General features: G+C 38.1%; 1 protein-coding gene across 1 annotated transcript; it reads left to right on the plus strand.

Moving 5' to 3' along the window:
• The first annotated feature begins 791 nt into the window (after window positions 1-791).
• Window positions 792-20,353, plus strand: LOC128512854 (guanylate-binding protein 1-like). The gene is made up of 11 exons (XM_053486320.1): window positions 792-838; window positions 3,033-3,232; window positions 3,563-3,690; window positions 4,169-4,278; window positions 4,392-4,600; window positions 11,416-11,658; window positions 11,789-11,937; window positions 14,409-14,540; window positions 15,086-15,298; window positions 17,809-17,911; window positions 19,929-20,353. The coding sequence occupies exons 2-11, from the start codon at window positions 3,049-3,051 to the stop codon at window positions 20,336-20,338; spliced, it is 1,881 nt and encodes a 626-aa protein (XP_053342295.1). The 5' UTR covers window positions 792-838; window positions 3,033-3,048; the 3' UTR covers window positions 20,339-20,353.
• Window positions 20,354-24,448: the final 4,095 nt, after the last annotated feature.

Genomic DNA, 24,448 nt, shown 5'->3' on the forward strand with positions numbered 1-24,448 from the left:
AAGTATTTCTGAGAGACCACAAGGCAGTATTGCAGCCTGCAAGACCAAAAGGATCACATTAATCACATTCTGTTCTGTTATTGAAGAGTGGTCAAAAAAAGATGACCAAATTGGTTTGAGCTGAGAATATTTTCTCTCTGACTGCATGTTAGTAGTAAACTCTCTCTTTTTTAAGGCCTTACACATGCCCTTGCTCATAAAATAGTGTCTCCATTGTTTTTCTGTTTTCTAGTGTAATGCTGCCTACTCCTAACCAAGTGTAAAAATGTACAATATAGTTCATATCAAATGGCTGTTTCATGAGCTTGAAACCTGGTTAATGGATATCAACATATTAGGGTTCAATTTGGAATGCATGCATTTCGACAATATATTTTTTCAATCTAATTTTAAAAAGCTAAAATCCAAATCTACTTTTTATTTGTTGCTTTCCCCCTCCCTTGGATTGCAGTGTCTGATAGTGTGTTCAGTAAACCCTGAGTGTGTGATGCTGAGACCAAAGTCTGTTACTGCAAGAAAATTAATTGTAATAACATTAGTGTTCAAAACATAAGTCTTTTAACTGTTTCTGTTTCAGCATTCAGTTATGAGAAACACAACCTTCTGCGCTATTTTGGGCGTTTAACCAGCCTTACCCGGTAACAGCACACTTTCACTTTCAGTTTCAGTTTGAAGAGGAGTAATTTAATGCCATATTTTACAATCCTATTGGCTCTAGATATTTTTTCCCAAAGGGAACTCATTTGTTCTTTCACTTTCAAACAGGATAAAAGACGCTGCGTTGTAGCCGCATCAAACCATAAATCTGATGATCTCTGTGGGAGGACAAACAGTCGAGGTAGGCATTGTTTATTTTGGTACTAAATCTAAATTAATCTAGTCCTAAATCTAATTGTGATACAGGAATCGTTTTTCGTGAACAGATCCCAAGAGTGTATATGAGTAACCTAATTGTGGCTTGGTGATTTTGTTGCTGGGGTAATAAATTTAATAATACCATTACCCATTTGGCTCCTGATAAGAATAGACACCTAGAAAAGTGCCACAAAAAATGCCTCACAAGCTTTTATTATTATTATTATTATTATTAATTTGATTATTTCTATATTTATTTTAACAGGGATGTCACAGAGAGGGGATGAATGGGGGAGAGAGGTGCTGATTTGCAGCAGTGTTGCTAAACTTATATCCTAATTACAAATGATTTTACAATAAATAATCAAAATGAACAAAGCAAAATAATTGTTTACCCCTGATATTCAAATTTGTTAAGATGCACTGTATATACTGTACTGTAAACTGACCTACAACTTGCTATATATTAATCACAAACCCGGTATAAATGGTCCTATGCTACTGTACTCAGACAAAAATACAGGCTGTGTTTCATTCCACAATGTGTGTTAAAGGGTCATGGTAATTTCCTCATTATACACCATGTTAATACAGCGTGAAGATATAGTTTTATTTGATTATAAACAAGTTCTGTTTGAAATTAAAAATTTTACCATAAAATCAATTGATCTTTTTATATGTATAGAGTAGGTGACTTTAAACTGATATACAGTATGTGGGTTTGATGACCTCAGTCACAAATGACTATCTTATAATGAATCGAGAAGCTCTGAACCAGTGTTTAACAATGTTAATTTGTAGAGCCAGTATAAGTCTTTTATGGCATAATAAGCAGAATTTGATTTAGGGATCCTACCGTCTCTGCACCACCAGTACTTTTGACTATTGTCAATACACACTTTTTGTAAATCTGATATACCTATTATTCATTGTATTAGTTGTAGCTGTGTTGGTTAGATCATACCATTGTTAAGGTGTCATGTTGTTACCCTTCTACCTTGTACCTTTCTGATGACATAAAATTATGCCTTAAAGTTCCTGGGGACGTTTAGCAACTGGGCATAGCAACTGGGAAAGGATCATTGTTGAGGAACTACAGTATGTTAATGAGTGAGCTGACGATGATATACAAAATCTGATACAGTATTTATCAATTATGAGCAAGGTAACTTAAGATCTGTGCAAATGACTTTAAAATCCACGAGCAAGACAACAGTTCTTTATAAAGAACAAGAACCAATCTACGATACATTTACTTTGGGCAAAACTTTCTCTGTCATTTAAATATTTAACCATCCTGCAAGTTCTGGGACAAGAGCAGTCCTTTTAAAAATATCACTGTGTTCTGTGTTGATTCATGAAGTGTGCCATATACTGTAAAACGTAGTGATCAGCAGGAGCAGTTAAGGGATGATCATTATCATCTTGAACATTCTCTTCTTCTTTAAGTGAGGAAAGATGTATGGTACTTATAAATATTATTACATCTTGTGGTGTGGCTTTCTAAGTAATCATATTTATAAGAGCCCTTACACAGGGCTTCTGATGGGGTCTTATGACACACTCAAAGATAGAACTTCCCGTTTAAAAATAGCGTGGGCTTATTAATTAGTAAACTAAAAAGGAAACCGAAAAAAACTGAAAACAAAAAATGAACAGGGCTCTGCCGACTTCTCAAAACCGGACAGGGCTCTGTAAACTAAAAATAATGCCTTGATCCTTTCAGGGCGAGTCCACCTTTACTAAGAATTTATGTGATTTTATGTGATTTTCACTGTTCACTTAACCTGAGTGTGCACGCTTAACTGATGGCGTGCCACTCTCTCTCTTACAATAACACTGGCTTCTAAGGAAGAGTCTTATTCCTATGCCTTTGGCTCTTTCAAGCACGCTTTGTCTTTATTGTGTCTTATCTTTGTCATTGACCCTAATACTTTTATCGGTGCTACCTTATGATCAGGTATAAAAGGCCTTAAATAGGCACACTGCCAGGTGCAGTGTATCTGCACTGATTGTGCTTACGGCTCTGTCGCCTGGCAAACGCGCATCTGGTTCTGCCACTCACACAATGTACTTACAATGTGCTTTGATTTCTCCCTCCACTGCAAACAGATTATTTTTATTTACATCATTGCAAATAATGTCACATTAAGCATGTACTTTTGTGTTTTCATTAGAGAATCTGAGAGAACCATGTGTAGCCCAATGTCAGAACCTATTTGTTTGGTGGAAAATGTGGATGGTTCCCTGTGTGTAAATGCTGGTGCAGTAGAGCACCTGTCCAAGTATGACCAGCCAGTGGTGGTGGTGTCTGTGGTGGGATTCTATCGCACAGGAAAGTCCTACCTCTTGAACCGCTTGGCAGGCAAACAAACAGGTGAGTTTGTTTTTAAAGCCATTTTTCTTTACTTTCAACAGGGGCGGCACGGTGCTGTAGTGGTTAGCATGGTTGCCTTGCACCTCCAGGGTCAAGGTTTGATTCCTGGCCAGGAGTACAGGATAAAGCGGTATAAACGATGAGTGAGTGACTCGTAAAACAGGTGATTAGACTGTTACCCGAAACTGTTTTGTGGGTAAAATCATCATTATAGGCTGTAGAATTTTTTATTTGCGCAACCACTAGAAATGTGTGCACTAGTGTTGCTTCATGAGCATCATGTGAACATTTATCTCAGCCCAAATGCATAGAATACCTGAATTGTTGCAGGCTTTGCTCTGGGCAGCACCATTGAGTCGAAGACTAAAGGTATTTGGATGTGGTGTGTCCCGCACCCCTATAATGCTGGACAAACTCTTGTGCTGCTGGACACTGAGGGACTGGGGGATGTTGACAAGGTGAGGACAGCATCTTCACAGTACGTGCAGCATTCATTACTGTAAACACGCAAGTGGTAAAAAGACATTTACTTGAGCTACAGGAAAAAGCAAAGTTATAAAAGCATAAAAAAACTCATCTTTTTAATTAATTTGTATAAATAGTTTCAATAAATTAATAATTGCATATCATACCATTCCCATGGCTTTATACTTTTAAATACACGTTACTGTAGTATATAGTTCAGGGATGGGACAAAGTCAAGAGCAGGAAGGTTCATGTGAATAATAACAATCTGGTAGTCAAACTATATGGTCCCAATATTGGATCGTAGATGAATATATGATTTTTTTTAATATAGCAGTTAACTAGTTTAACTAGTAAATTATTTAGATTCAGAGTCATTCAAATTTATTTACACACCCTCTGTGAACTACATCATTAGATTCGTGATTTTAGTCTAACTTGAGCTCACACCACCTAATTATGTTGTTTTAGGGAGACTCGAAAAATGATGCCTGGATCTTTTGTCTAGCTGTTCTTCTGAGCAGCACTCTAGTCTACAACAGCCGTGGAACCATCGACAACACAGCAGTGGAAAAACTACAGTATCCTTCATTGTAATACCATAACAGACACAAATATTGCCCTTTAATCAGTGCTAATAGTATTAATAACACAGACATTTACCATCCAGTCATGGTCACTTAACATGCTGCAGCTATGTCACTGAGCTTGCAGAGCAGATTAGGATCAAATCACCTTCATCCAGAGCAGCTGAGGAAGAGGATGAAGAAGACTTTACATTTGTGCAGTTTTTTCCTAACTTTATCTGGGCAGTGCGTGATTTTTCTTTGGAGCTAGAGCTTGAGAAAAGGGGCCAAGTGACTGAGGATGAGTACCTGGATTTTGCCCTCCAGCTGAAGAAAGGTATAAGTAACATCTCTTTACAGATGAACTGGTACAAAAATTAGGCTGGGAGTTCCAGACACACACCTGCCAGCCCATACATACACAACAACTGACCACTAACTGTAGGGTTTAAAAATCCATGAAATAGAAATTTTCATTCAGGAGAAGTTTCACTGCTTCCTGGTTTGACTTGAACACCCACATATACAGTATTATTGTTTTTATATTATATGTATATGAGCTGTTTAGGTTTGAAAGATATTTGTTAAAGTTTTACATAGCATGTACAGTATATATCATAATTAAAATAGTTAATTTAATTTGCTACTCAGTTGGTTTTAATAGTGAAAATAATTAGTGTATCTGTTAGTTATTACACAAAAACCCCATTCAGTGAAAAAAAAAAACATAACTTTGCATTATGACATAAAACACTGGATATAAAGTTTAAAAAACATGGTATGCTTGCCTATTTTATAAAGCACATAATATTATAAAGGAATAACAGCTATATACCATTGTCTTTTATTCTCCTTTTTTTTCTAAAATCTGATAATAATAATAGTCAATCATTTACCTTTTTTGGGGGGGGGGCAGAGCATTAGTATATTACACACCCCCAGTCAAGAAGCAAGAGTAAACCATTCCCCCTTGCGGCTGTGTGTATTTTATTATTTTTTTCCTGAACGATTTGACATAAAACAGAAGAATTAAATATTTCTGTGAAACTGTACAGTACACTATATTCACAGTGGTATGAATGATCTGTGTTTCATTGAGTGGCATTGCATTGCTGTACAAAGATAGATTTTAGCCTTTTTCCTGCTACCTCTGTAGTCAACCTGAGGCAATGTCTACTGACTGATCTACTGACTCATACAATCATCCTGTTATAAGTCTAATCTGTAATATTTATCTCTCATAGATTTTAATTTAATTTTGAAAAAAAAAGGAACAATTAGCATCCCATATTTATTTAATACGGAACAGATATTTTAGTTCCAAGATTTTAGATTTCGTATTTTACGGGGCGGTTGGCAATCCTATTTACTGGAATGTATTCTCACTTTCTTTTGGGTGGGGTGTCTTTTTGCACTGTATAATCAACATCCGTGCACGCATGTCCGTAACACTGTGACTACGTGTGTGTGTGTAAAACAGCTTTTATTTTGTGTTTGTATGCATGTGTATACGGCACAGGTGTACTGTTTATTATAACGCACGTGTAAAGCAAAAGAAAGTCTCATTAGAGAGGTTAAACATCCATTTTCTCTTTCTGTATCAGCCTGCCATTATGTGTGTGCGCATCATTGGACACCGTGCCCCTTCACACACATACCCCTCCTCATCTCCTCTTTTCATTTTCACTCACACACACACACACACACACACACACAAACACAGACACACACTCTTTCCCCTTTTTTTCTCTCTCAGTTAAGGGAAGCACTGCCCTGTCGCGATTATTTTTAAAGGTAAAGTGCAGGTTAATTTGTTTTATTTTTACTTTATAGTTTGTATTAATTATTTTTGTGTATTTATTTTTTAAGCTGGGGAAGGAATAATTTGAGTTTCCATTATTTTTTATGGAGAAATTTGCTTTGGTTTATGAGTGTTTTGAAATACGAGCCCACTTCCAGAACGAATAATGTCTTTAATCCAAGGTTTCACTGTAGTTGCTAGTTAGAACCAAGGCTTATGCAAGGGCTAAATTTTTTTTGAGCTTCTTTACATTCTTTAATACAGGGGTTGGACAATGAAACTGAAACGCCTGGTTTTAAATCACAATAAATCATTAGTATGGTGTAGGGCCTTCTTTTGTGGCCAATACAGCATTAATTCTCTTGGGAATGACAGATACAAGTCCTGCACAGTGGCCAGAGGGATTTTAAGCCATTCATCCTGCAAAATAGTGGCCAGGTCACTACATGATGCTGGTATAGGAAAGTGTTTTCTGACTCGCTCTTCCAAAACACCCCAAAGTGGCTTAATAATATTTAGATCTGGTGACTGTGCCATAGGAGATGTTCAACTTGACTTTCATGTTCATCAAACCACTCTGTCACCAGTCTTGCTGTGTGTATTAGTGCATTATCATCCTGATACAGGGCACCGCCTTCAGGATATAATGTTTGAACCATTGGGTGTACATTCGGTAGTCCTTGGCAGTGACGCGGCCATCTAGCACAAGTATTGGGTCTAGGGAATGCCATGATATTGCAGCCCAAACTATCAATGATTTACTGCCATGCTTCACTCTGGGCATGCAACAGTCTGGGTGACAGTGACAGTGAAGGTGGACTCATCAAACAACAATACACGTTTCACACGTACATTGTCCACAGCCCAATATTTTCGCTGCTGGCACCATTGAAATCGGTGTGTGGCATGGCACAAGTGACTAACGGTTTGGCTTTAGCAGCCAGGCCATGTACATTGACCCTGTGAAGCTCCCGACAAACATTTTTGGCGAAAACAAGAGTGTTGAGGTGCACATTTAATTCTGCAGTGAGTTGGGCAGCTGTGGTTTTTTTGGGCAGCTTATGGTTTTATTTTTGGATACAATCTGGGTTAGCTCCTGGACATCCTTTTCAGACAGTTTCCTCTTTCGTCCACAGTTACTCCTGTTGGATGTAATTCGTCCTTCTTGGTGGTATGTTGACATTACCCTAAGTAATTACGTGGCTCTTTATACATCATAAAGACTTCCAGTCTTGGTCATAGATGCGACAGTGAGACATGCACTAACAATTATTTTGAACTCATAATGTAATGTCCTCTTTTGTCACCCATAATGTTGTGTGCATTGCAATATTTTAAGCAAACGTACTTTGCTGTAACCCTGTTCCCTGAAAAGGCGGGAACGAGATGTTGCGTGAAAACGCTATGGAAATATTTTTTCATGTTGCCGGTTGTTTACCAAACACGCCAAATTTTGGCCTATATAACCTCGGTCAGGTGACGTCATCTGATTAGACACACCTGCAGGTTATAAATAGCAGTGAACCGGCAACATTCCTCAGATTGATTTGTCTGAACGAACGTCCGGTCACGTGGGCAGTGCAGCATTGTGATGCAGCATTTCGTTCCCGCCTTTCAGGGAACAGGGTTACAGCAAAGTAACCTGAGACGTTCCCTTTTAAAGGCTACACTCGATGGGAACGAGAGTACCAACGTCGCCGCACTGCAAGTGTCTGGACCCCGCATTGTGTAGCGTGTGCACACAAGGCCAACAGGTCTCAGAACTATGTCTGGTAAGCTGACTTGAGGACTCATGAGCCCGTTGTGACAGGAACATCCAAACTATAAAATCTAACAAATGTGTGCGGAGAGGACCAGCCCGCCGTGTCACACACTTGTTGCAGGGGAATACCTCTTGCTAGTGCAATAGATGAAGCAATCTCCCTGGTTGAATGAGCCCTGATTCCTAGAGGCGAAATGAGCCCACGCGCCTCATAGGAAAGAGCAATAGCATCTCTCACCCAGTGTGACAAGGTCTGTTTAGTGGCGGCCGCCCCCCGGTTGCGGCCTCCATAGCATATAAAGAGCTGCTTTGATTTACGCCACTGGCTGGTGCGGTGGACGTAGATCCGAAGAGCACGTACTGGACACAGTAGGTGAAGTTTCTCCTGCTTCGAAGCTGTAAAAGGCGGAGGATAGAAGGCTTCAAGAACAACAGGGTGCATGTTTGAAAATGGAACTTTCGAAAGATAGTTCGGGTGAGGATGCAAGTCCAGGCAGAATGGGGAGACTGACAAGGCACGCAGATCTCCAATCCTACTGATAGAGGTAATGGCCATAAGAAAAACCATCTTAAGAGTCAGAAGCCTGTCAGGCGCTGACTCTAGCGGTTCGAAAGAAGTGTCAATTAGACCTTCAAGCACGATAGACAAATCCCATAAAGGGGTCGTGGCTCTAGTGGGTGGCCTCAACCATTTAGCTCCACAAATATAACTGGCAACTAAAGGGTGTTTTCCCACAGTAACCCCCTTGATTAGAACGTGGCAGGCTGAAATAGCGGCCACGTACGTCCTGAGGGTACTAGGGCACAAGCCCGAGGACAACTTATCTTGCAGGAACTCCACCACTGAAACAATTCAGCTGTGGACTGGGTCTACCTGCTTCGTCAGGCACCAACTTTTGAAAACATTCCATTAGAGGGCATCAGCTTTCCTAGTGGAAGGAGCTCTAGCGGCTAAAATAGTGTCAATTACGCTGGCTGGGAGACCAGCTTGCTCCCGTTCAGGGGCCAAACGTGAAGGTTCCAAAGCTTGAGTCGGGGATGAAATATTGTCCCTTGCGCCTGAGACAGAAGATCCCTCCTCACTGGAATCATCCAAGGTAAGCCATCAAGAAGAAATATCAGATCCGAGAACCATACTCTGACCGGCCAATGGGGCGCTATCAGTAAGAGGCGCAAACCGTGTTGACGGACCCTCGCCAGGACTCCCGGGAGCAGAGGTATTGGAGGAAATGCATAAAGTCATAAATTGGGCCATGTATGGGCCATCGCGTCCAGACCCAGGGGAGCTGGATGAGTCAGAGAGTAGTAGAGGGGACATTGTGCTGTCTCTTGGGAGGCAAAGAGGTCCACCTCTGTTGTAAAGAATCTTTCACAGATTTGGCTGACTACGTCAGGGTGGAGTTTCCATTTCCCGTGTGTCACAGCTTGTCTGGACAGTAAATCTGCTCCCACATTTATGCGCCCTGGAATTTAAATCGCCCTTAGGGACAGGAACTTGTGCCCAGTGCCCAGAGCAGAACCTGATGCTCGCAATTTAAATAGGAGACTACCGATGTGTTGTCCACCCGCACTAGAACATGGTAGCCTCTCAGCTGCTGGAGGAAGTGCTGTAGGGCCAAAAATAGAGACATCGTTCCGAGGCAATTGATGTGCCATGCAAGAAGATGACCTCTCCAGCGCCATTGGGCTGGACGGCCATCCAAGACCGTGCCCCAGCCGGTAAGGGAAGCGTCTGTCATTAGCATTTTGCAACAAGAAGACGGACCCAAGGTGAGAAACCGGAGTCTGAACCACATAGAAGGGGTACGACGTCCTTTGCGCGTAACCCTTATTTGCCTTCGGGAATCGGCCCTTGTATGAAATCTCCTGGCTCTTAGCCACAACTGAAAAGCTCTCATGTGCAGAAGGCCCAAAGTTATCACTGTGGATGCAGCTGCCATGAGGCCTAAACATTTTTGATAAGTGATATACAGTCACTTCCTAGTCTAGTCTGATTTCCTTGAGGTCGCTGAGGATGGATTCGACACGAGCGGGAGACAATTGTGAATAGTGATCGAATCCCATCTGACACCCAAGTATGTTGTCCTCTGAGCCGGAACGAGAACGCTTTTGGTAGCGTTGAGTCTCAAATCCAGCGAATGGAGATGAACTAGGATGACATTGCGATGTCAGAGCGCTAGCTGCTGAGACTAGGCCAGGATTAGCCAGTCGTCTATGTAATTGATAATACGGATGCCCTGAAGTCACAAGGGAGCCAGGACTGCATCCATACATTTTGTATATGTGCGAGGTGACAGAGCTAGACCGAATGGAAGGACCCGATACTGGTAAGCTTCTCCCCCAAAAGCGAACCTCAGGAACTTCCTGTGTTGTGCCTAAACTTTTATGTGAAAGTATGCGTCCTTTAAATCTATCGTCACAAACCAATCTTCTGGTTGGATTTGCGAGACAATTATTTTGATGGTTCACATTTTTAATCTGTACTTTTTGAGATAGCGGTTAAACCCCCGAAGATCCAAAATCAGACGCAGCCCCCCACCTTACTTGGGGACCAGGAAATAACGACTGTAGTAGCCTGACTCCCTGTCTGGAGGAGGAACCTGTTCTATGGCGCCCTTCTCCAGCAACGCCTGGAGTTCGGAGTTCAGCAGATGCGCCCTTTCCGGTATCACTTTCTGGTATCACTTTCCTATTCTCCGAAAAGGGTACAAGTTTTAGTACGCGGGGGTGTTAGTGGTTCGGCATCCTGGAATATAGCAGGATATAACCCGAGACACTAACATATCTCTGGAGGTCAGTGTCGTCCAAAACACCAGAGGCGGCGTAAACTGAACACCGACCCCCTGGGGGTGTCCAGCGGGGCATCAGTCTAATCAGATGACGTCACCTGATCGAGGTTATATAAGCCAAAATTTGGCGTGTTTGGTACACACAAGCTTTACAACCGGCAACATGAAAAGATATTTCCATAGCGTTTTCACGCAGCATCGAGTGTAGCCTTTGAAAGGGAACTTTGCTATTACTCTGCTAATTAAACCTTCACACTCTGCTCTTACTGGTGGAATGTGCAATCAATGAAGATTGGCCACCAGGCTGGTCAAATTTAGCCATGAAACCTCCAACACTAAATTGGCCAGTGTTTCAGTTTCATCGTCCAACCCCTGCATGTTTATATATCAACTTATACCTTTATATTTACTAAATATTTATTTATTTGAAATACAAATTTGTTTAGCTGCTCAGACTAATAACATCAGTTAGCCATACAGTTGCAGTTTTATCTGTTTTAACATTGACACTGTGATAATTATAGCCTATTGCAGGTTAAAAATAAAGGCAAATGTACGAGCTAGCCTGAATCTTCTGATTGGTTCTCATTGATAGGAAACACTGTTTGTATTTATAACCCGTAAGTCTTCCCCAGGGGGAAAAATCAAAATGCCTTTAAGGGTGTTGGATTTAAGATTGTTTAGTTTCTTCCCATCCCTTAAAATTATTATTTTATTTATTTAATTTGCTAAATTGTACCGGAGTGTGAAAGTTTGTGATTAGTGCTGATGTTATCTAATTTTTTTTTCCCGCAATGCAGGTCTTAGTATGAAAAACACCAACTACAATCTTCCAAGGCAATGCATTCGAAACTATTTTCCAACCAGGAAGTGCTTTGTTTTCCCGTTTCCTGCCTCCCAGGAAAAAATGGTTTGTTTAGAGAGCCTGGATGAGAGTGAAATTGTTCCCAAATTTTTGGCTGCCACAAAGCAATTCCGTGACTACGTCTTTGCTGCAAGCAAAGTTAAAACACTTAAAGGAGGATACAGAGTTACAGGAAGAAGTGATTACTATATTATTTCTTCCTTAATATTATTGATCTCTATAAATATTTTCAGTATTTTTTTCAGTATTTAATTTAACATGTAGACTACTTTTTCTGCTGTGACGTGTGTGTGCGTGTGTGTGGACAGTCTTTGGTCACCTCGTGCAGTCATATGTGGAGACAATTTCTAGTGGAAAAGTCCCTTGTCTGGAGAACGCTGTGGTTGTAATGGCACAGATTGAAAACCAGACAGCTTTGGAGGAGGGACTTGAGGTCTATCAGAGTGGAATGGAACAGGTAATACCAACCCTTACACACCCGAACACACATATGCGCGCACACACACACACACACACACACACACACACAGACAGACAAGGGATGTAATCAATATTGAATACAGATATGAAAGATATTTCCTTTTATGACCCATGTTAACAAGAACACTTAGCAAAAACATTCAGTGGAGGAATATTTTAAAGTGCTACTATTATGCTTTTTCAAATATTTTCTTTTATGCAGTGTGTCATGTAGCTGTATGTGAACATAAACTATCTGCACTATCTGTGACGCTGACAGTGCATGATAAATGAAGTTTTTGTCTATTAAAAAATAGTCGGCTTACATTCGCCTAAACAAGTCGTTAGCAAATCTATTTTTACTCTGTTAAGTTAATGTTCCATAACATATTTGCATAATGTCCACCCACATTCTTGCCGCAAACAACAAACAACTTGCCCGCCACCCAAACAACTTGCCCGCATCTTACAATTAACGTTACCACACTCTTGTTAATGTGACCGAGCATTCTTGCTGGGTTCGCTTAAACACTTTGTAATATAAAAAAACAATAAAAAACGAGAGCACAAAAATCCTTTTTAACTGTTTATTCTCCACCATTCACCGAAACTGTGCGCATTCCTATCTACGGCAAGCCCCAAGGGGAAAAATGCCGAAGAGTAAGGGCATGGGAAAATGCATGAGTAGTAATGGTGAACCAGAATTATTTGTTTGGATGAGAGAAGGAGAGATTGCTGTGGATCATTTTCTTATGAAGATTCCCTGGACTTCTTACCCTCCGTCATCGGCCTCTCGGACTTCATTAACCCCTGTGAGACCAAACCATACTCTGTATACTCAGATAACACACATACAATAAACACGGACTTCGGACATTTTCCACTCACTCGCACACATACCGTTTATTTTATGTAGTTTGTAAATATTGTTTATATCTTTGTTTGGTTGTTGTGCACCTTTTTCGTTTACTTTATTTAATTTTGTATAATACACATTTGCTTTATCTACTTGTTTGTCCTTTTTGCTCACCGGCCTTTTAACGCAACACTGACACAAAGATAAAAGACCCCTCGATTTTTGTAGCCACAGTTAGTATAAAATTAGCTGGTAAATTACACGGTAAAACCGACGCCATCTTTTCTATGCATTGACGGGTCTCCAGAACTGTCGTTTAGTAATGGTCATTGGCGATTCGTTTTCCGACACACGCTGTAGCGGTAGATCAATCATAAATCACTGCGCTATCTGACCAATCACAGCAGTGAGGGCTCACGGAAAGGAGGGTTTTAGACAGACTAAATCTTCGAACTGCTTCACACGAGTCGTTTACAAATCATTTAGAAATGGGGTAAAATTAAATCTATTTTAGAAGAAAACCAAAGTGTTTTTTGACCTTGCATAAATGTAAACCTGTTTTAAGAGACTCATTAAGCAATATAAGCAACCCTTAAAATGGCATAATTAGGGCACTTTAAAAATAAACAGGTTTATTTAAAATTAATTACAATTTGAGTCAGCTGTAGCAAGAAGTCAGAGCAAGAATTCATGCACTACGTGGACAGTGCTGTCATTGCGTTTTCTGTAGGATTTTATTATTTATTTATTTAAATATTCTGTAGGATTCTATTATTTATTTATTCTGGGCTTCTGGTTTAGCCCAGAAAACACTTTTGGTTTAAATCTGGATTCAGATGAAGATTTAAATAGTGTCATAGGAGCATTGCACCTTTACTCATTGCATATAATATACACATTAGCAGCTTTACAAAATCTAAAAAATTATGGAAATGTGTATGAAATTTGTGACATAATGTATATAAATAAAAAATGATCAGATTAGAATAGAGATGTAAGATTTTAGTTAGAAATTAATCTATAAATTAAAAATGACCTGTGGCTACACCTATTTCAATTTTTACCCTGAAAACAAAAGTTATGCATACAGTATGCAGTATTCTGACAGCCATCACAAAAGCCACAATACCTCAAACAATGGAGACATAGGCAGGTCATTAGCCAATGTTCACAACAAAAAGAGGGAAAAAATTTTATCTCAACCATGAACCATGGCATGGGTGTTTGTACAAAATTAGCTGGTTTGAGTACTTAAGAAGCCGCTAATCCAAGATTTTAATGTACAGTGCCTGGCAAAAGTATTCAATCCTCCCAAAAGTCTGAATTACAAATGATATTTATAGAGGTTTATTAACTGATTTTCCACTGTATACTTACAGTACACCAGGATTATTTTCTTCTTCATTAAACACTTGCTAAAAAATGACTAATATTTACAATGAAAATGTGTATTCATTATTTGTTATTCAGATAAAAATTATAAACTCAAGGGGGTTTGGATACTTTTGGAAGCTGCTATACAGTTTGTAAAGAAAGCAACTTTTTAATAAAAAAAAAAGGAATGATATAAATGAAATGTCACAATTTTTTTCTCATCATTTAAATGAATACAGGTGAAAAGTTTGTTCCCAGTCAATTTGAACACATTATCTGCTGAACACCAGAAGATGAGCAACGTGGCCAGCACTGAGTTTATGAAGCGCTCTTTTAAGGATGAAGGCCAGGAATACTTCAACAAACTGATGGTCAGTTTTGAATACACACAAGCTCAGCTTGAGGAACTCCAGTTTCTATTAGCCCAGTTGAACCTAATTTCCAAAGGTGTCAATACAAGTAAATACAGTAGTGTCTATATACTGTATATTTAAGCAGTAGCCCATAAGCGAAGGTTTGGTTTTATTTGGTTTTATTTGGTTTTAACATCAGGCCAGCCATGACTAAGCTGTAGGCAAAGGGCCTATAGGCTAGAGTGCCATAAGCAAGTCACATACATGCTCATACAGTATACCTTTAGAATTGTGGGGGGGCAATAAAGCTTCTTCAGTATACATAAATTCTATAAAAACAAATATATATGGAGTAACTGAAATTGTCCCCTATATGACCAAATGTTTTTTTTTTTTTATTTCCTCTGCCAGCAAAATAGGTCCCAAAAAAGTCTACACTCTAAAGTTTTTAGGCTAGCTGACTAGCTATCTAGACATGTATTTTAGTGTGTGTGTATATACACTATGTATGTGCGTGTGTGTTTTGGGTAATTTAAATGTTGTTGTATATACTGTATTTTCAGGAGGCAGTAGATAAGCACTATGCTGAGCTAATTACTCAGAACATGGAGGCATCAGATAAGAAGTGCCAGCTGATTCTGTCTGATCTATATGAGAAGATGAATGAGGGAGTGCAGCGGGGGGAGTATGCAAAGCCTGGAGGATATAAGCTCTATTGCACACACAGAGACAATGTCATTACCCAGTACAACAGTCATCCTGACAAGGGAAACCAGGTAAAAAAATAAATAAAAAATTTATTCATAATGTCCATGAGTGGAGGAAGTGCTGTTTCTAGAACATATCTGATTGACAGGCAGACAGGTAATATAATAAAAGATTTTTTTAAAAAAAAAGGAAAAATACTTTGTTTTTGGACTGGGCAAAAATGTATCAACATTTATAACCTCTAGTCTTGTAAATTAACCAAGTACTACTTTGTATGCATCTTTTTATGTGACTGGTAGATTGATTTAATGATGGAATGTCAAAAATAAAATTAGGGCCAAGCAATAAAGTTTTGGGATGTTCCAACCTACAGTGTGTTTAGGAAAGGAACAATTGGATTACTGCAGTGAAATGAATATTACTTTATCATGAGAAGCATTATTGCAGTATTGCATCAAATCATTTGTACTGTACATCTAAACTGTATCAAACATACATTTAAAACTAGAGGTGTACAGTATATAAGCTGCATGTCGGATCATAAAAGGTAAACTGTCAGTTGTTTAATACTTGATAAATAAATGTGGTAACAAGAAAGCTAGTTAACTCATTCATATATGTCCATAACATTAAAAACACTCTGGTAGATTGTGTAAGCACCCCTTTTTGCAGACATAACAGCCTTAACATGTCAAAGCGTGGATCCCATAAAACATTTTATGGTGTTCTGTGGTATCTGGCAAGAAGGTGTTAGCAGCAGATCCTTTAAGATGCCAGGCCTGTAAGTTGTGAAGTGGGGCCTGCATGGATCAGACCGGTTTTCCAGCTTGATTGGATTGAGGCCTCAGGAATTTGGAGACCAAGTCATTTCTTTAAACTGACAGTGTACATTTGCCTGCTAAAAGCGGCCACTAAAAATAGTTACCTGTTACCATGAATGGATGTACAGTAAGTTACTGGTGAACAATCAAGTAACGAATTTTCGCAGATACAAACACAGCAGATTTATGAACATTCATAGAGGCAAGATGCAACAAATCACAGAAGATGCAACAAATCACAAAAGTAGCTCAGGTGTATTGTCCAAACAGTAGATACTGCAGTGCACCAGATACCAATATTTACAATTACAGTTGAACCTCGGTTCACAAACATATTTAGTTCCTACATACATATACTTGTGTACATATACACATTTTTAGTATATATATATATATATATATATATATATATATATATATATATATATATATATATATATATTTATATACTTATGTCTGCACACACACACACACACACACACACACATATATATATATATATATATATATATATATATATATATATATATATACACACACACACACATATATGTGTATGTGTGTGTATATATATACATACACACACACACGTTGGTTGGTGTGTGTATACATTCATATACTGTATGCTGTGTGTGTGATGACAAAGTACTGTGGGTAGTAGAAAGGCTTAACTTAAGTGACAGTGACTGTGTAGTTTTCTACTGATGAGGGGATCTGCTACTAATTTTAATTGAAAAATAATAGTGTGTACAGTTTTGGGATTCAGTTTCTCCTTTTTGACAGCCTCTCTTGCCTTTAAAAACACCCTTTTACAAGAAAATAAAAAGGCTGGACAATGATGCACGATGTCCCGTTTTCAGAGTTTTATTTAATTTAAACTATTTAATTATATTTATTTATTAATTCTGCCTTACTGCAACTGCAATTGTATTAGTTTATTTTGTTTAAATTTATCTCTAAAAATAGAGAAAAATACCTGAATAAATTCTACCAATTTTTTAAAATGCCTTATTTGGAATAATTTATTCAAAATGTTCCCAAATAGGGGAAGTCTTCCTCTTTTTTGAATATAATTCGTATATATCCGTTGTGTAACAAATCACGCTTATTCAGGGTGCACAAAGTGCCGATTTGTAGTGAGACTTCATGTGAATGAGCCTTTATTTAAACCAATATTTGAAGCGCCAAAGGTATCAATCACATGACTCAGACAAGGACGAGGCCTCATTTGTCATTGCCATGTGACATTCAGGGAAATGACACATGCCACAAAACGAGGCTTCATTTGGAAACGCCCCTTTTGCTCGACACAAGCTTCGGAGCTTCAGTGTCCTACATAACATCACTAGCTCCCCCAGGTTGCTGCTGTAGGGCCCTTGAGCAAGGCTCTTAACCCTTTCTGCTCCAGGGGCACTGTATCATGGCTGACCTTGTATATATATATATAATGTGTGTGATGAATAAAGGCTTAAACATATAAATACTAATTGGAATTTCCAAATTGCCTGTAGTATGTAAATGAGTGTGTGTGTGTGTATGTGCCCTGCAATGGATTGGCACTCTGTCCTAGCCCTAAGCCTCCTAGGATAGGCTTAACTTTTGATATATTTTGTTTATAACACAAAATATAATATTATAATACATAATAAAATATATATAAAATTATAAACTGTACAGGACAAAAAGCACAAACTTTTTTTTCACAAACATTTATTGTTTCACTGTTAAGAGTGTTTGTGTGTGTTTTCTGTTTGAAGGCTGATGCGGTATTGGAGAGGTTTATGAGTGAGAAAAGTGTGGAGGCAAAAATAATTCTCCAGACTGATGAACAACTGACTGAATGTGAGAAAAAGGTTCAGGGTAAGACAACCACAACTATATAATTTATAGCTAGATATGTTAAAATGTAGTGTGAATCTTATAGCAAGAAAATTGCATATATAGGAGAACAATATTACTTAAAGAACACTATGGTCAAAACATGATACCCTATCAATACTGTTTATGTCTGTTGGAAACATGCTTATTTTCTTACAGCAGTAATACAGTGAGCAAAATGGCATGGTTACCCAGCAATACTGGGGAAACCCCATCTTGATTACATATCTAGGAGATAAATATGAAATTAGCATGACTATGTTTTATTATTCCAAATAGTTGGATAGTCCAATAGTAATATGGACAACCACTACATTGTCACGATATAGTCTTGCCCTGAATCATCTTATGTTGTATTGTACATACTGACTGAATGTTACCCCATAAGTGATGATAATATAATAATAATAAATAGTAAAATTCATAAAACAAAAATAAATAAGTTCAAGTAAATGAATAATCCATATAAATGACCAAATTCCCATAATTTATTATTAATTATTTTTATATGACACATGTAAATTAATTTTTCCTCATAATTAATGAATATGTTTTCACACACACACACACACACAAACACGCTCACTCACACACACACTTTTTCTCTCTCTCTGTATTGGAAACACTGCTTTGTCGTGATTTATTTTAAAGATAAAGTGCAGGTTAATTTGTTTTATATTTATTTTATAGCAGTGCTTTCCTGCTTATTTTTGCAAGAAAACAGTGTTTCCTTTACAGTGTGTGTGTGTGAAACTCAAATAAGAGAGGAGGAAGAGTTACTGTGTAAGACGCAGTGTTGCCAACTATTTTCAACGGAAAGTAGCTAAAGTCTGCTCGAAAAGTCGCCAAATGTCGCTAGATAACGTCATGCGTATATTTGCATATTGATGATGTAATTACATCGTATTTGCATTTTGCGTGTTTTCCCTAATCCTTCCTCATGTGTCCAATATAATTATGAACTTAAGCTTTGTAACAGTGAGTAATATAAGTGCATCGGAAGAAAAAATAAATAAATAAGAAAAAAAAAAGAAAATGGTCAAATTAAATAGTTTTATTTCAAGCAAAGGAGAAGCAGGTAAGTGATAGGTCCGTTGCAACACCGTTTGCACATGTGCAGCTCATTCACATCCATGTTAGCTGCTGTGCAGTCACGGGAATTCAGCCGGAGCTAGCACTCACTGATCAGAGCAGACACAGGGAGATGAGTAACTGTACCGCGAAAGCAAGACCTCGTGCTTACAGGACAGTATTGGCGACATTTGGAAACTTGCTAGGGTTTGTCCAAAAGTTGCTAGATTTGTCACTAGACGCTTAAAAAAAAAAAAAAGTCGTCAAGGCGGGATCACTTAACGGCGGATTTGCGCATCGGCAATTCATTTGGGGGGGGGGGGGTTCTGTGAGTGCTTTGGGACGGGGGAGGGGCCCGGCGGCAGCTGCTGTGGCAAGTTGAGAAAAAATTGTCGCTAGAGGGATTTGAAAAGTCGCTAAATATATATATATCGCTAAGTTGGCAACACTGGTAAGACGAGAAGCGGAGAGGGGCACACATACACAAACACACAGCGGCTGGCACAAACGGAAACACTTATTTGTCGGAATTCATTTTTCACTTATTTGTCGGAATTCAAGTGCAGGTTAATTTGTTTTTTTTTTTTACTTTATATTTTGTCTTAATTATTTTATTATTGTCTTTTAATTTTTTTATATAATTTTTTTTGCTGTGGAATGAATAATTTGAGTTTCCATTATTTCTTCTGGGAAAAGTAATTCGCTTTGGTTTACGAGTGTTTTGATGTACAAGCACACCTTAGGAACGAATTATGCTCGTAAACCAAGGTTCCACTGTACATTTGAAATCAAAACAGTTAAATAAAACATTGTATTACATTAACTTAACTTTTGCAATACTTAAAATTAATCCTTTAGGTCGAGAAAATATCCTTTCTATTAATTTCCTTTCATCACCCTTTCTTTTCTATCTTTGATGATTATGCAGAAGAGAAAGAGCAAGCAGCAGTGTTGGAACAGCAGTGTAAAGCAGAACAGAAAAGAAATCTGGAACTGGAACAGTTAATGCAGGAGGAAAAAGCGAACCATAAGCAAAGGATGCAACAGCTGGAGATGAAGTTTGAGGAGGAGAGGCTTCAGCAGCAGCAGGAGCTAGACAGAGCGGTGGAAAGCAAAATGGCTGAACAAAATGAACTACTAACAAAAGGGTTTCTAGAGAAAGCCCAGGTGCTAGAGCTTGAAATTGAGCAGCTTAAAAAAGAAAAGGATAAACAGTCTGACAATTTTTTTAAAAATTACATCATGCCGATCGTAGACATTGCCAGAGATGTGTTTTCCATAGTGCTTCAGTACGAACTCATGAAAAAAACTTATAGTAAAGCTTCCATAAAAGAGTAAAAAGCAATTATAAGAGTGAAGGAATATTTATGCAAAAAAATTATACACAGAGGGTATGGACAAATTATACTAGCACAAAATCCTTTGTAAGCATATTTTAGTATTTTAGTCAATGTTAACATGATATTCCATTATCATTTATGAAAATCTTGATTGTTTTATAATTAGTTATTAAAAAAGAAACAACTACTAGTGTGTACTTTTATGTTTATACTCAACTCAACTCTATTTGTATAGCACTTTAACAACAAAAATGCCCCAAAGTGCTTCACATAAATAATAAAATAATATGGTAACCTAATAAAATAAATAAAATAAAACAAAAACCAAATAATGATAATAAAAAAATAAATAAAATGTTATTAAATAATATTTTAAAAAGGAACATAATTAAAATCACATCACACACATATTTAATCAAAACAATATGTAAAATCAACATCTAATGTTGGTTTAAACCCCAGAGAAAACATGTGAGTTTTAAGATTGGACTTAAACACCCTCAGTGATGTGGCTTCATTTGGTCTTGGGTACCATTAGCAAAAGTTTCTGATGATCTAAGAGACCAGGATGGAGCATAAGGCTTAAGCAGATTCGAGAGGTAGGGCGGGGCAATGCCATGTAAACATTTAAACGTGACCAAGAGAATAAAAAAATTTATTCGATACTGTACAGGGAGCCAATGAAGAGAAGCCAGAACTTTAGAGATATGTTCTCTTTTACGTGTAGACGTTAATAGTCGAGCAGCAGAGTTTTGGATCAGCTGTAGCCGATGTAATGCTGTCTGAGAAACCGCAAAATACAGAGCATTACAGTAATCAATGCGAGTAGTGATAAAGGCATGGATGGCTAATTCAAAAAGCCTAAAGGACAACACAGGTTTAAGTTTTGCCAATTGCCTTGACTGAAAGAAACTAGACTGAACCTCAGCACTAATCTGTTTATCAAATTTAAGGCCATGGTCAAAAATAACCCCTTAATTTGACACTGTGGGATTAACATACTGCTCCAAATCTCCTAAATCAAGAGGTGGGACTCTAACCCTGGCACCAGGACCAAATACCAAAACCTCTGTCTTTTTATTATTAAAATAAATAAAAAAATTGGGCTAACCATGCCTTTATGTCATCTAGACATGGTAACAGCACCCTTACAGAGTAGCCTTCCTTCTGTTTTAACGGGAGATAAATTTGACTGTCATCTGCATAGCAATGAAAGGAGATGCCATGATTCCTCAGGATATAGCCGAGCGGCAACAAATACAACAAGAAAGGATAGACCCCCGTGAGACCCCATATGTAAGAGGAGCTGATAATGACTCAAGATCTCCAAGGCTAACAGAAAAAGTTTTATCAGTAAGATAGTACCTAAACCAGTCTAGAGCCTAATTCCCATCCAGTGTTCTAAGCGTGACAGAAGAATGTCATGGTCTACTGTATCAAAGGCAGCTGTTAAATCAAGTAGCAAAAGAATCGCAGAGTCACCAGAATTGGTAATACGATAAATGTCATTTAAGACTCTTAACAGAGCTGTTTCAGTACTGTGAAGAGCCCTGAAACCAGACTGAAAGACCTCTAGAATTCCATGCTCGCCAAAATAAATTGGTTGTGTATAAACTTTTCCAGAATCTTAGACAGAAATGGTAGCTTGGAGATTGGTTTGTAATTAGACAACACAGACGGATCAGATTAGGGTTTTTTTTAATAAAGGCAGCACAACTGCATGTTTAAAATTTCTGGGTACCACCCCAGATCCCAAGCTGCTATTTACAATATTTAAAACTATAGGACCTAGAATGGGAGCCAACTCTTTAAAAAGATGTGAAGAAATGGGATTAGCAGGAGAACCTGCAGGCTTTATAATTGTAATATCCCTTTAACAGAAAGGAAAGAGAGACCAAACTGGTTAAAAACAGCAGAGCTAGAGACAGAAAAGGAGATAGATTGGTTACATGCAGGAGATGTAATAAGAGCCCTTGTAAAAGAAACCTCATCAATAAAAAACGGGAGAAAGTTTTCACACACTGCATAAGAGCTTTCGAAAATGACAGTATAGGGACCATTAAGAATTGCATTAAATAGCTAAAATAAAACGCAAGGCTTATGACAGTTAGCTAAAATTAAATCTGAGTAATGTTAGTTTTTTTTTCGGCTTTTACAGTTTTCTGATGTCAACTATCTCTCAACAAAATAAAAGACACTTGCAATCTGTCCTTTTTCCATTTTCGTTCCACTCTTCGACACTCACGTCTGACAGCAGAGTCTCCCTTTAATCAGGGTTCGGATTTAACTTTGGGGAGCCTGATTTTTAATGGAGCAACAGAGTCCAAGGCAGCCTTACAGGTGCCAAAAAGCCTGACATGTCAATTAAAAAGTCCTTATTATACTCAGGTCGATGATAAATCACTCCACACAACACTGTGTGAGAGCGGCCAAGCTCAAATAAGTTCAGCTCAAAGCTGGAAAAAGTCAACGACAGCTGCTTACAATAGAAGTTATCCCTATAGAGCACCGCGATTCCCCCTCCTCGATGTTCTCGGGGAGTTTAGATAGGCATAGGATGGGGGGAGAAGTTCAGAGAAGGCACTGTACTCACCAATACTCAGCCATGTCTCCGTAATAAAAAGAAAGTCCAAACCACGTGAGGTGAAAAACTCCTTTAAAAATAAAGTTTATAGTACAGTAGCGTGTATGGAAAATGACAATGAGGTGTTTGTCATTTGTTGATCTTCCTTCATGTAGGGCTGTGACAATAATTACATTTTAAAAGTAAAATGCAGTATAAGTACAATGTGACATAACATGTTTACAGTATAACTGCTCTACCATAATATTCTATGGTGAGTATATAGAATAGAATATAGTAGAATATAGTGAGAACTTGAAATATATTGAATCCCACTACATATCCAAAAGTGTGTAGACACTTGGCCAGTCATGCACATGTTCTTGTTGAACATCCCCTTCCAGATTTATCCCTCTTTTTCATATTATATATTATTTATATAACCTCCACTCTTCTCAAAGGATTTCCAATAAGTTTTTGAGCATTTTACATGGCTGTGCCAATTTACATAGTCAACAAGAAGATTATTAGTGAGGTTAAACACTGATGTCAGGCAAGAACGCCTGGGTCATTTCCTGTATCCTGTATGTGTGTGTACAGTATATACTGTATGTATGTATATATATACAATATATATTAATTGATCATATTTAGAGTGGAAACCTTGTCAGTATTGGGGGTAGGGGGGATAAGAGCATCTGCCAAATGCCTAAATATAATTGTGATAATGTATTAATCATAATTGAGGTAAAGTTTGTAATTAATGGTTTAATTACAATGGATCAGCACGTCCATACTAAAAATAACTCATTTACTTTTTTTTTTATATTAATATTTTTTTAATGAATTTCTTTTATTTTTGTGAAGCTGCTTTGAGACAAAGCCCATTGTTAAAAGCGCTATATAAATAAAATTGTATTGAATTGAATTGAATTCTATAACAACACTTTTTAAATTGTATTCCTTGCTTACAGACTAAGGATCACTGCTAAAATTCAATGATTAAAAGTATCAAAACTATTGCCTGGTGGTCACAATTGCTTTTTAACTGTAATTATGTACAAGAAGGTGCATTGTGGAAAAAAAATAGTTTTAAATGAACAAAAACTGTACATATGTCACAGTACGCCAGGTCACGCCCATATCTCAGTCAAGTTCATGATCACCTGCACACTTCTGCTCCACGATCCATCCCGCTCCTTGACTTTAACCACCTCATCCACTGCTCCAAACACACCTGTTCTCAATTCCTAATCATCACAGCTCTCTATTTAACATGCCTTCAGACACAGCTCTCTGCCAGATTATTGTGTGCTACCCATGCCCAGTATTCCATCTTTTCTTTCTGCTTTGAACCTCCGGATCACGACCACGCTCTGTTTTCACGACCACGTCTTTGACAGTATAATCTGGCCACTAATGGATCCAGCAGAGGCTGTACGATTAAGAGGGGCTCTAGAAAAACAGGGGGCGCTCTTGGGCACTCACCAGCAAAATATACAGCAGATAAATAACTCCCTCCATAATGTTACAGAGGTTTTAACT

Source organism: Clarias gariepinus, chromosome 25 (assembly GCF_024256425.1).
Source record: "Clarias gariepinus isolate MV-2021 ecotype Netherlands chromosome 25, CGAR_prim_01v2, whole genome shotgun sequence".
NCBI lineage: Eukaryota > Metazoa > Chordata > Actinopteri > Siluriformes > Clariidae > Clarias > Clarias gariepinus.

Coding starts and splice junctions, on each gene's coding strand:
- LOC128512854 (XM_053486320.1), top strand. CDS start 3,049: ATGTGTAGCCCAATGTCAGAACCTATTTGTTTGGTGGAAAATGTGGAT. Junction 4,279..4,391: donor ACAGCAGTGGAAAAACTACA/GTATCCTTCATT, acceptor AACATGCTGCAG/CTATGTCACTGAGCTTGCAG. Junction 11,938..14,408: donor ATCAGAGTGGAATGGAACAG/GTAATACCAACC, acceptor AAATGAATACAG/GTGAAAAGTTTGTTCCCAGT.